The sequence below is a fragment of the Malus sylvestris genome, chromosome 1, assembly GCF_916048215.2.
Source record: "Malus sylvestris chromosome 1, drMalSylv7.2, whole genome shotgun sequence".
Classification (NCBI taxonomy): domain Eukaryota; kingdom Viridiplantae; phylum Streptophyta; class Magnoliopsida; order Rosales; family Rosaceae; genus Malus; species Malus sylvestris.
The window spans coordinates 14,300,393-14,312,370 of NC_062260.1; the positions used below are offsets into that span (position 1 = coordinate 14,300,393).

The 11,978-nt window shown below is 36.4% G+C and overlaps 1 protein-coding gene and 1 pseudogene across 1 annotated transcript; one reads left to right on the forward strand and one right to left on the reverse strand.

The window, feature by feature from the left end:
• Nucleotides 1–28: 28 nt before the first annotated feature.
• Nucleotides 29–2,297, forward strand: LOC126613757 (uncharacterized). Its single transcript, XM_050281349.1, has 4 exons — nucleotides 29–292; nucleotides 802–867; nucleotides 1,037–1,210; nucleotides 1,747–2,297. The coding sequence occupies exons 1-4, from the start codon at nucleotides 29–31 to the stop codon at nucleotides 1,795–1,797; spliced, it is 555 nt and encodes a 184-aa protein (XP_050137306.1). The 3' UTR covers nucleotides 1,798–2,297.
• LOC126634123 (small nucleolar RNA R71) lies at nucleotides 606–712 on the reverse strand (annotated as a pseudogene).
• Nucleotides 2,298–11,978: the final 9,681 nt, after the last annotated feature.

Genomic DNA, 11,978 nt, shown 5'->3' on the forward strand with positions numbered 1-11,978 from the left:
ATTTCTGTTGTTTGTTCAGGTGTAGTATATGGTGGTTGCAACAAGGTCCAAGAATCAAGTGCTTATTTCTTACGACCCTGAACCAGAGAGAAGTGCAAGGAAGTTAGCTAGAGAAAAATATTTAGCACAAGATTCCAACCTTGGTGATACTTTTCTTAAGGATTTGTTCCGTGATCCCGAGAGCAGCACATCTATTTTCCAACCTTTGGCACCAGTTGCACACATGGCCCTAGCCTTACCTAGGTCAACCTTTAAGAAATTCATTGGGAGCGAGAGTCAATGCAGTGCCAAGGTGCATTATATATCCATATGTGAAAGATGGGACAACCTTTGAAATTAAACCTCACATCCAAAACATATTGCCATCCTTTCATGGGTTGCCAAACAGTGATCCCAACATGCGTTTGGCAAATTTTATTGAGGCATGTGACAACAACATAATTAGAGGTTTCTCTTCTGAAGCTATCAAGTTACGCCTGTTCCCGTTCTCTTTGAAGGACAAAGCCAAGGTGTGGCTGCATTCTCTGCCTGCCAATAGCATTACAACATGGACATAATTGCAAGAAAAATTTCTCAATAAGTTTTTTCCTTCTTCCAAGACTCTTGCACTCAAGAAAGAGATATTGGCTTTCTCTCAAAAGCCAAACGAGTCTTTCCATGAAGCTTGGGAACGGTATAATGAGATGTACGCAAAATGTCATCATGCTGGGTTTGATTCTAACCTTCAAATGAACATATTTAGGCTTTAATTATGTTTTTCCCATTATATTTGCATATGTCATTATATTTGTCCCATTGCAGATAAACAATGAGCTGTTTTTTCTGGCAGCAAGTGAGGATGTCGTTGAGTGGAGACATTTGGATCAGGTAGTCTTTGTTGATTTGTCAAGAATACATCAATAATTGTTTGAGGGATGCTAGAACACCCACTGATACATTTGCTACTTGAGTATTTAATGAGTGGCTGTCCCTTTGCCATCCACTAATTTCTGAGCCTAAACTTTTTTGTCCCTTCATCTTTTCATTTTACTTTCAGAGACGGGAATCAAAGTTTAACCCGATTATTGGAGAGTTTAGTGTTAAAATTCCAGAGGTTAGTGTCAAAATTGTAGTTGTTGCTATGGAAGCGGAGTCAGAGGTTTGCATTTGTGAAGCTATGAACTGCTACAAGGGGATATGGGAGAAGGTGGTTGAAGCGAAGCGAATCCAAGTAATGTCACTGATTCGCTCTCTCTCTCTCTGTGTGGAAATTAAGAATGTTGTAGCGTTTTTCAAGTGGTTTAATCTCAAGGTTTTACCTAAATTATATAGGATTGGTGCTTTTGTCTGTTATGTAATGTTTATTAGGCCCGAATGCTTAAGCTGGTATTAGGGCTAGTGTCATGAGTTTTTCTAAACAATAATTGTTGTTGAGTGGCATTTCCATGAGTATGCCATTGTGATTGGTCGCACATTTCATGTTGGTGAATCCATACATAGTCTAATATAATATAAGATGATTAGATCACCATCAAGTTAATCTAATAGAGGTTGTAGAAGAAAAAGAGCCTTTCAACAATTGCAAGATTTCAAAAAATAAAAAAGTCACGAACAAGAAGCGAAAACTGGTCGAGGGAAATGGCGTGTTTCTTTGCCCGGCATGGGGTTGCTTAGGCGACAAAGTAAGAATCTGAGGTGTTAACGCTGGGCAGCTTTTTCCAATACCCCATTGTAAAAATGTAGCAGAAGCACTTATGTATCCAATAGATGGTCCTGAACCAGGTGAAAAGCCCAAGCAGACATCCACAACATGTTTAGAAGAAAACTCGCGCTCGACATTACATTTACGCACGTGATGCCGAGCGGTGTCAGACCCAGATACAAGGGGCAACGCGGAACTCCAACGTTGGGCGATTCCGAAGCAGCAGGCTTCGCAGGCACGTTATGATCTATTGGTGACGAATAGACATTGGGCCTAATAAACATTACATAACAGACAAAAGCACCAATCCTATATAATTTAGGATTGAGGCTTAACCTGCGAAAAACGAATTCGATTCTTTTCACTTATGATCTATTGCTAGCTCATCGTTGCTAGAGACAAGGAAATTCACAAGTGATTTTTTTTTAAGCACTTGATCCCTTTTGAAGTTTTAAATACTTGGGCGATGTCGTAATTTTCTTGGCTGAATGATGGCTTTTGAAGTTTTAAATACTCCCGTGTTCTATGAGACTGTGAAGAAAAAGGAACACGTCAATGTACATTTTTACCCTTGCATATAACAGACTTTTAATGGAAAAATCACTTTTGGACTAAATTTGTTAACGGACTACACTACGAGGGTTTAAATCCTAATTTTTTTTTACCACGAGAACTACTTTCCGATTACCTTATCACCATGGGAACCGTTTATCCGATTAGGCCAATTTTGAAATATAATCACTCGAAACCCACCTCGAATAGTTTTTCATTTTGTTTGGCTATCTAATATTTCCGTTATAGCCTTTGGATGTGTAAAGATACCAACAGGTATAGAAGAGATGTATTCTTGCAGAAGAAGAAATGAGTATTCGAAGAGAGAGAAAGAGAATTTTATACAGAGAAGACATTTGTTTACTTCACTAACTTTCTTATTATTACAATGATAGTTATATAGAGTATATATCTAACTAGATTGCTTACTTTCTAAGCTATCACAATGATTACAAGATGACTACACTTGTCACTATTACAACCACACGATCACAAGTTGTTAAGCTTGCTTTATATACTGTTATCATCCCCCTCAATCACAGGAGGAGGTTTGCTCAACCTGAGATTGGAACAATGTGTTTGAAACAATGGAGTAGACAATCCCTTGGTGAGAATATCGGCAAATTGTTCATTGGAAGAAACAAACTGAAGTTGAAGCAGCTTCTTGGCAACCCTTTCTCGAACAAAATGGATGTCTACCTCAATGTGCTTTGTCCTTTGGTGCATAACTGGATTATAAGCCAGGGCTATAGCAGACATATTGTCACAGAATAGAGTGATTGGACATGAAACATCAATCCGAAGAAACTGCAAAAGTTGCTTGATCCAGTCAATCTCTGCAGTGGTGGATGAAAGTGCTCGGCACTCAGCTTCAGTTGAGGACTTAGAAACTGTATTTTGTTTCTTGGAAGACCAAGAAATGGGACTAGACCCCAAATAGACCACAAAACCTGTAGTTGACCGTCGGTCATTTGGATCCCCAGCCCAGTCAGCATCACTGAAGGCATGTAAACATAAATCTCTGTTGCTGAATTGAACACCATAATCCATCGTGCCTTTCAGATATCTGAGGATTCTCTTCACAGCAAGAAAATGAGACTCCATGGGACAATGACCAGTAGAATGATAAGTAATTTGGATTCCTAAGAAGTAATGAAGGAGTCCTAAATCCTTAATATCAAATTCCTGAGCTAAAGCCTGTATAACATCAGTAATAGCTGCAGTAGCACTGCCTGTGATGATTATATCATCCACATATAGCAAGAGAATGACCACAGAGTTGCCAACATGTTTCACAAATAATGAGGAGTCTGAATATGTTGTAAGAAAACCCAAAGAAGGCAAAAAATTGGTAAACCTCTCATTCCAAGCCTTTGGGGCTTGTTTCAAGCCATATAGAGACTTATGTAACTTACAAACATGAGAGGACTGTTGGGAGTCGACAAAACCTGGAGGTTGAGACATATAGACCTCTTCTTGTAAAATTCCATGAAGAAAAACATTCTTCACATCGAGTTGCCTTAAAGACCAACCAAATTGTGCAGCTAAAGCCAAAACTAACCTCACAGTTGTAGGTTTAACAACTGGACTAAAGGTCTCCCCATAGTCAAGACCCTCTTCTTGATTGAAGCCTTTGGCAACAAGGCGTGCCTTATATCTAGAAATGTTCCCATATGCATCTCTTTTAATCTTGAATACCCACTTACACCCGACCAAATTCTTGTTTGGAGGAAGAGGAACTAAGGACCAAGTTCCTTGAGAATGCAAAGCTGAGAGCTCTTCTGTCATAGTTGCACACCATACTGAGGATGAAAGGGCAGACTTGTATGTTGAGGGTTCCACCTGAGTTAAATCAATTGGAATGTCAGCTCCAATTTTAGAGAGAAAAGCTTTAGGCTTGAAGATTCCATTTTTGGATCTTGTCTGCATAGCATGTGTATTCATAGGTGGAAGAGAAGAAACCACTTGCAAACTCTCAGGTTCAAACTCTTAAGAAAGCTCAGTTTTATCATGAGGATGAGATCCAGAGGACAGGACTGCAGCCACATGGGAAGAAGGAAGCACAGACTGTATGGACGGTGCAGTAATGGATTCAGCATGTGTTGGGGTAGAAATGGACTCAAGTGTAGGCAAATGAGATGTAGATGATATGGAGACAACCTGATTATCATGTGTGACAGAAGGCAGGGAAATAGAAGGTGACAAAAGAGGAGTAAAAGATGATGAAGTTAAGTTTTTGGAAGACAACATGGCATAAGGAATTCACTCTCATAAAAAATAACATGCCTAGATATGTACATTTTTTGATGTCTCACTTCATAACATAAGTAGCCTTTGTATCTGGAAGCATAACCTAAAAAGACACATTTTGTTGTTTTAGGCTGTAACTTGGTGGAATTGTAAGGTTTTAAGAGTGGGAAACAAGAACGTCCAAAAACCCGAAGATGATTGATAGCTGGGACATCTTTAAACAACAACTCAAATGGAGATTTGTTGTGTAAAACATGTGTTGGCATTCTGTTAATAAGGTAGACAACAACTTGGCATGCAAAAGACCAGAATTTTGGAGGCAGGGAAGTAGTTTGCAAAAGCGTGATAGCTGTGTCAACAATATGTCTATGCTTCCTTTCAGCTAGACCATTTTGTTCAGGGGTATATGGACATGAAAATTGGTGTTTAATACCCTTGGACGCAAGAAATTGTTGAAATGACTTGCTAATATATTCACCTCCCCCATCACTTTGTAAAGTTTTAACAGAAATAGCAAAGTGATTTAACACAAAATTGTAAAAGGCAATGAAAGTTGAACAAACATCACTTTTATTGATGAGAGGAAATATCCAACAATGTCTAGTGCATTCATCAATGAATGTCACATAGTATCTAAAACCCTCTACAGAGTTACAAGGGGAGGGACCCCATACATCACTATGAACAATATCAAAAGGATGCAGGGACTTAGAGACAGAGGCAACAAATGACAATTTACAAAATTTCCCTTCTAGACAAGAGTGACACATCACAGACGTATTATCAGATATATCAGATACATTGCATTTGCATAATATGGCAGATACTATAGAATTGGATAGGTGGCCTAATCTACTATGCCATAGACTCGAAGACACATGTTGTCCAAGGAAAGCAGCTTGTACTTTTGGTAAAGAAGAACGGTATGAAACTGGTAGGGGAATATGATATAATCCAATGTCCCTTGAAGAGTAGCCTCCCTGTGGCTTTGTCCTGGATCCAAAAACAGAAAGCATCATAGATTAACCAGCAGTTATTATCCAGACACAATTTATGCACAGATAACAAATTCTGAGTGAGTTGAGGAACATATAGGACTGAATTAAGATGCAGTGGTTTGAAAGAGGTATGTAAAGTTGAGGAACCAATGTGGGAAATTGATAAACCTGCACCACCACCAGCAGTTTGAATTGTCTCATTGGAAGGAAATGGAGAGGCCAACGACAACTGATTAAGGTCAGCAGTCATGTGAGATGTAGCCCCAGAATCTGTAAGCCAAATCTGTTGAGAATTAGCACTCGGAACAGAGGATGGACCAGCAACATGCATAGCTGACACTTGCTGAGGTTGGAGCTTGGCATTTCGAAAATGACATAAAGGGGCACTGTGATTCTTTTTGCCACAGATTTGGCAACCCTCTGTAATAGAATTCTCAGTATTTCGAAACCGACAAGTAACAGCTAGATGTCCAAATTTTCCACAAATTTGACAAGAAGACTGGAAAAACCCTTGTGCCTTTGGTGGAGAGGAACCAAGAATACCAGGGGCATTGTTATGAAAAGAACCAGACTTGGCATTACCAAACCGGGAATTGTAGTGATACTTGCCTTTACCCTTGTTCCTGTTGTAAGTAGGCTTGAAACCAGACCCATTATACTGATAAAAGCTTCCCTGAAACCCATACGAACCACCATTTGAGGAAAGACCAGTATTGGAGTAATTATCATGAGTCGAATTGGCCTCAAATTGAGAAGACTTAGATGAAACAGACAAATTGCTAGCTACCATTGCAGACAGGAAAGGAGTAACAGGAACATTAGCAAGCATTGCTTCTTCAGCAAGCAATTGTGAGCGAAGATCCTTCATAGAAATAACATTCTCCCGGCCTCTAATAATGGACCGCAATGTATTGTATTCAGAAGACAAACCATTAAGAGTTAAAATCACAATATCATCATCAGCAAACAGAACCCCAGCAGCAGCCAAGTAATCACGAGCTTCTTTAATGCGTTGAAGATACAAGGAAATGGAATCTGTACCTTTCTTAATATTCTACAACTCAGATTTCATCTGAAAAATTGTAGCCCGAGTAACAATTGAAAATTGTTCTTTAAGACGCACCCATAAGTCCCGAGCACTCTTGCTACCGATAGCACACGAAATCGCAGAAGGAGATAATGTGGCAGTGATGAGTTGCATGAGAGCCCGATCATGCATTTTCCAAATCTTGAAAGCATCACTGTTATGCAAATCACTGGAAGACTCAGTTGAATCACTCAGATTCGAAGGACAAGGATTTGTACCATCTACAAACCCCATAATGCCATGACCGTCGAGAAGAAGCTCCATCTGAAAATGTCATGTGAGGTAATTTGAATCATCAAGTTTCACAGAAACAGAAGATGAAACTGATGAGACGGGAGAGGTAATTGGAGATCGAAGAATCTGCAATTGTGTAGCAGTCACCATGAGCGAATAGGAATCAAGAACTCGAAGAAAATGTCACTGAGACAAAAGATCAAACACCTGGCGTGCAATATCACAAGCACCGAGAACCAGAGAAGAAGAGGGAAATTAGAACCCTAAAAATCGAGAAATGGAAGAAACAGAGCGGAAGCAGAAGAACCAAGATCAAGAAACCGTCAAGCACGAAGCTTTTCCGGCGAATGATACCATGTAAAGATACCAACAGGTATAGAAGAGATGTATTCTTGCAGAAGAAGAAATGAGTATTCGAAGAGAGAGAAAGAGAATTTTATACAGAGAAGATATTTGTTTACTTCACTAACTTTCTTATTATTACAATGATAGTTATATAGAGTATATATCTAACTAGATTGACTACTTTCTAAACTATCACAATGATTACAAGATGACTACACTTGTCACTATTACAACCACACAATCACAAGCTGTTAAGCTTGCTTTACAACCCCACAATCACAAGCTGTTAAGCTTGCTTTATATACTGTTATCAGGATGAAATCATAGATTCATAAAAGCAAGGGAGACAACGTCAAAAGTCCATATCATAGTACATTCTCCACGCCTTTTGATTATGTGGATAATGTTTCTCTTAATTCATTTACGCACGGCAAACGATTTGGTAGGTTGGTAAAGAATGAACAAATTGAATACAATAAATTCAAAATCATTGCTCTTTTTCCAAGTTTCAGTGCCTTGCTGTATAATTAGATATATTCTAATTGATCAATCGAATTAAAGCGTAAAACGACATAGTTTTGGACATGAACAATATTGTATCATCTCCACATTCTAGAATTTCATCATTTCATAAAGCATGGCTTGTTTATGTTTAATTTGTCTTTCGTCAATTAATTTTTTTTAAACGATATTATCTAAACTAAGAGCGTAAGAAGCAGGTTAAGCCTCACAATAAGCTAGCAACGATGTGGTTCAAATTCGTTTTTGACAAGAATCGAATCCAAACCTTCTTACTTATAAGTGGAAAGGAATAATATTATATCGTAGTACTAATTGGCAAATATATATTATCCTTGATCAGTTCTTTGATCAACCTTTTCTCCAAGCTTAATGATAAGGACAAATTAAGGTCATTAATTAAGTTGAATTGGCCAACAAATGGAAATGCTTCACGTCCCTTTCTTTCCCTATTTATCTCTTTCTTAAATTCTTTTGTCCAAAAAAAAAAAAATCTCTTTCTTAAATTCTGTCAATTTACCTTGTATCTCCTTTCTCTTCACTTTTGCTTTCATGAGTAAGTTTATCACCAATTAGTCAACTTGTACAGGAATCCATACCATTATTGGAAGATATTTTAGTCGTTTAATTCGGATTAAGGAGTAATTATATATCTAAGATTCTTCTTAACAGAGATTAAAGTATTATTATCAAGTTTGGAGTAAAGGTTCTCGCTAGATGTATCAGATTGTCTTTGAGTGTATTACGTTGGAATGGTACACGTTAAGGAGGGAATACAATTTACAAACATGTGGATCAAAATGTCCAAAAAATTCGAATGTAGAAAAGGAAGAGACATGGAGCCACATACCAAACACGTGAAGGCGAAAGCAACCTCAAATTGATTAGCGACTAAAAATATTCGGTAATAAGAGATGAATCAAATTTAAAACTTTAGGTGCGAAAGTAAATGACTTGAACTACATACAAGTTCATTGCATTTGGTCATTTAACACTGCAGATAGGGTGGTTGGTACATAATAATATCCACAAACCAATTAGGGCCGGCCTTGGCCTAGTGCCATCAAGGCGACCGCTCGGGACCCAAAAAAACGAGGGGCACAAAAAAAAAATCATGTTCATTCATATATGTATAAGATTTTGTTGTACTTGATATATAATAAACGTTCATAATAGATAAAAATACATTTTTGATGAGAGAGTGGTTTTCTATAGTTTTTGTTTCCGTGCTCTCCAAGTTCCATTCCCTCTCTCAACATAAAGGGGTAGTTTCGTTTTTTTTTTTCTTTTTTCATTTCATGTCTACTTTAAATAACAAAAAACATTAATTAGATTATTATGCAAAGTGATCCTCTACCACAATGATGGAGATGAGTGTTGCCCTTTCACCACGGTGTGGATTCGAATCCGATCAGCTTCTTAATTTAACATCTAATCTAAAAAATCTATTGTTTGACAAAACAACAATATTTATTAAGTTATTAATGTTGCATTTCCAGTAGTGATTTGCTGTTTTCAGTTTGAATTGGCTTGCAAAATCAAGTTCAAGTTTGTCTAAATATAAAGGTTTTTTTTAATAACACTCCGCATGTTGTTAAATACACTCCACTTAAAAATGTAATACTAAACAACTTGTAACTCTAATATGAAATGACTATTCGAGCCCTCATAGCTACTCTTACTGTCCATTGTAGAACAAAACCCTAAAAACACAAACACATTGATGAAAAAATATCTTTTGATGAACGGAACACAAAATCGAGTTTTGCTTCTTGTTCATTCGTTGGTTTTCACTTCAAGATATTATTTAAATAATGGAATAAAAAATTGACTTTTTGCAAAACCCTGCTCTAATTGGAATCCAACAAATAGGAAGAAAACTGGAGAATGTTGTAAAATTTTAAAATGTAATTAAATGTAATATTTTTGTGGCTGTTTGATGAAGAAATTCAATGTTTTTTGGCTGGTTGGAACTAACATGACCTTATAAGAACAGTTCCTACCATTTGTCCATTGGGCTTCTTAGAATCCAACGTAATTGTTCAAGAAAATTTGACGGATGTTTATAAATCAAACGGCAAGATGGAAATTTTATACCACAATTTAATTCATCTTTCTTGTCTTTAAAATGTGGATTATCCTTTGTTTGAAAGAGATGAAGAGTTTGATGTGTGGTTAATTAGTTAATGATTGTGGACTGTGTGAGGTGTGAGGTGTGGGGTGTATGAGATGTGAGGTGTGAGGTGTGAGGTGTGAGGTATAAGGTGTGAGGGTAGTATTGGAAAATACGTAGGGTGTGTTAAGAAAAAAAATTAATTTAAAAAGTAAATGTGAAGGTGTAGTTAACAAAATGTAGGGTGTTAATAAAACAAGCCAATATGAATTAGGGATTTTTTTTAATCTATTGATAATCTTTTCATGTTTAAGCAATAAAGTGTTGTCATTCCTTTTTTTATTGATAATCTTTTCATGTTTAAGAATCAAACTTCTAGAAACTTTATTATTTCTACCACATTTGCCAACAATTCAGTAGAGCTTTACTGCGATCACTCAAGTCATGGCACTCAACATTGTTAATTAATTCCATCCAATCTAACACATTATTAACTGAGTAAAATTATTCTTTCAAGGAGTTACTGGAGAAATGTTCCACATTTCTTAAGCATGCATGCAATCAAGAAAAATGTAATTTTGAGTCTCATCCTAATCCACACAAAGGGCATAATTTGTCAATATTCTAAATGAATTTACTCAATCTCATTCTAGTCTGAAGTTTTTCATGAGTTGCCAAGCGAAAATTTTTACCTTGGGAGGTATCTTTAACTTCCATATCTTCTTAAGGAGCTTCTGCCTTTTAACTTCATGGTTATTATCACTGTGAATCCAAGTCGCTGATTTAATTGAGAATTCAGCGGTATGAGGAATTTTCCTACATGAAATTATCACTTTTATTTGAAGAGAAATATTCACAATACAAGTTCTTCTCACAACATCCAAGTCTAACACTTGGGAGAGACAAACTCTATCCCACCTCTTATTCTCAATAAATTCACTCACTTTAGTCTCACAATTTATGTTCAATCATTGATTTCCAGGAATTCGCTGGAACTATGGATAAGGAAAAACTCAACGATGAGTTCAAAAAAAGATATTCTCTCCATTAACCACAACCCATCTAATTCCCTTATGAATAACATGTCTACTATTCAAAATCCTTTTCCAAGCCAAAGAGTAATTTTACTTGATTTTGCAACTCAAAAAAATCATCGTTCTTTATATACATTCTTTTTAACAATCTGCACATACTAGTAGTTTTCATCCCTTAAAACTTTTCATCCTAACGTAGCCAGATATGCATTATTGAAATAATCCACTCTTCTGATGCCAGCCCCCCTGAAACCTTAGAAGTACACATTTTTTCTTCCAAGTCACAATTTTTACTTCCCATCTCTCTCCTACAAAAAAGTCTCTACACCCATTGTTTAAATTCTTAGTTACTTAAGCAAGACATTTAAAGTAAGACATGATATAATTCGGTATACCAGTTAAGTTTAGTATTCAATGTACAACATACGAATACTAAGATAAATTATTTTATGTGAAATTATATTAAAGCATATTTTCCAGTGTCGCCCATAGCCTAAAAAAATAAGAACCGGCCCATGAAATCGATTGGTGAACAACATGTGTTTATAGTTATGAAATTAGGACGAGTTAACTAGGGAGGATATCGAGTGCATGAACTTCAAACTCATTGAATGAGATGAGAGAAAACGACATGAAATCAGTAATCCAATTTCGGACTCGGTCAAAGCATGATCAGTATTCATGAAATTTCCTGGCTATTTCACCATATTAATTGATTCATTTGACTTGATCAAATGGTTTTTGACATCTGACTTCCAAATCAATAAAACTATTTTCACCACATTTTAAACAATGCACCCTTATATTCGAAGTTTCTAAATTTATTATCTCATTGAAAAACTTCAACTTTCCTCGAGGATAGGAGGAATTGCCTCAACACACTTTTGGGGTCGATTTACACAATTTTTTATTTTTTTTGCTTATGATTAGAACCGTTCATATTATATATTGAATAAAAAAACTAACATCATAATAGATAATACAATGTGCTCTTACACTGCACCCAAGTGTCAAATTTCTAGTCATGTAATTAGGGCTAGTTTAAGATTGTTAACAAAAAAAAAAAAAAAACTACTTCTGCCGTGCTATAAAAATAAACAGTTGTGAAAAAAGTAGGTACGCGTTTGTTAAACTATACTGTTAAAAGTGCTTTTAATAAAAAAAA

What these genes read in the sequence shown, in the direction of transcription:
- LOC126613757 (XM_050281349.1), top strand. Translation starts at nt 29, where the DNA reads ATGGTGGTTGCAACAAGGTCCAAGAATCAAGTGCTTATTTCTTACGAC. An exon ending in AGTGGAGACATTTGGATCAG is followed by an intron (nt 868 to 1,036) that starts GTAGTCTTTGTT and finishes TTTTACTTTCAG; the next exon opens with AGACGGGAATCAAAGTTTAA. An exon ending in TTGAAGCGAAGCGAATCCAA is followed by an intron (nt 1,211 to 1,746) that starts GTAATGTCACTG and finishes TGTATCCAATAG; the next exon opens with ATGGTCCTGAACCAGGTGAA.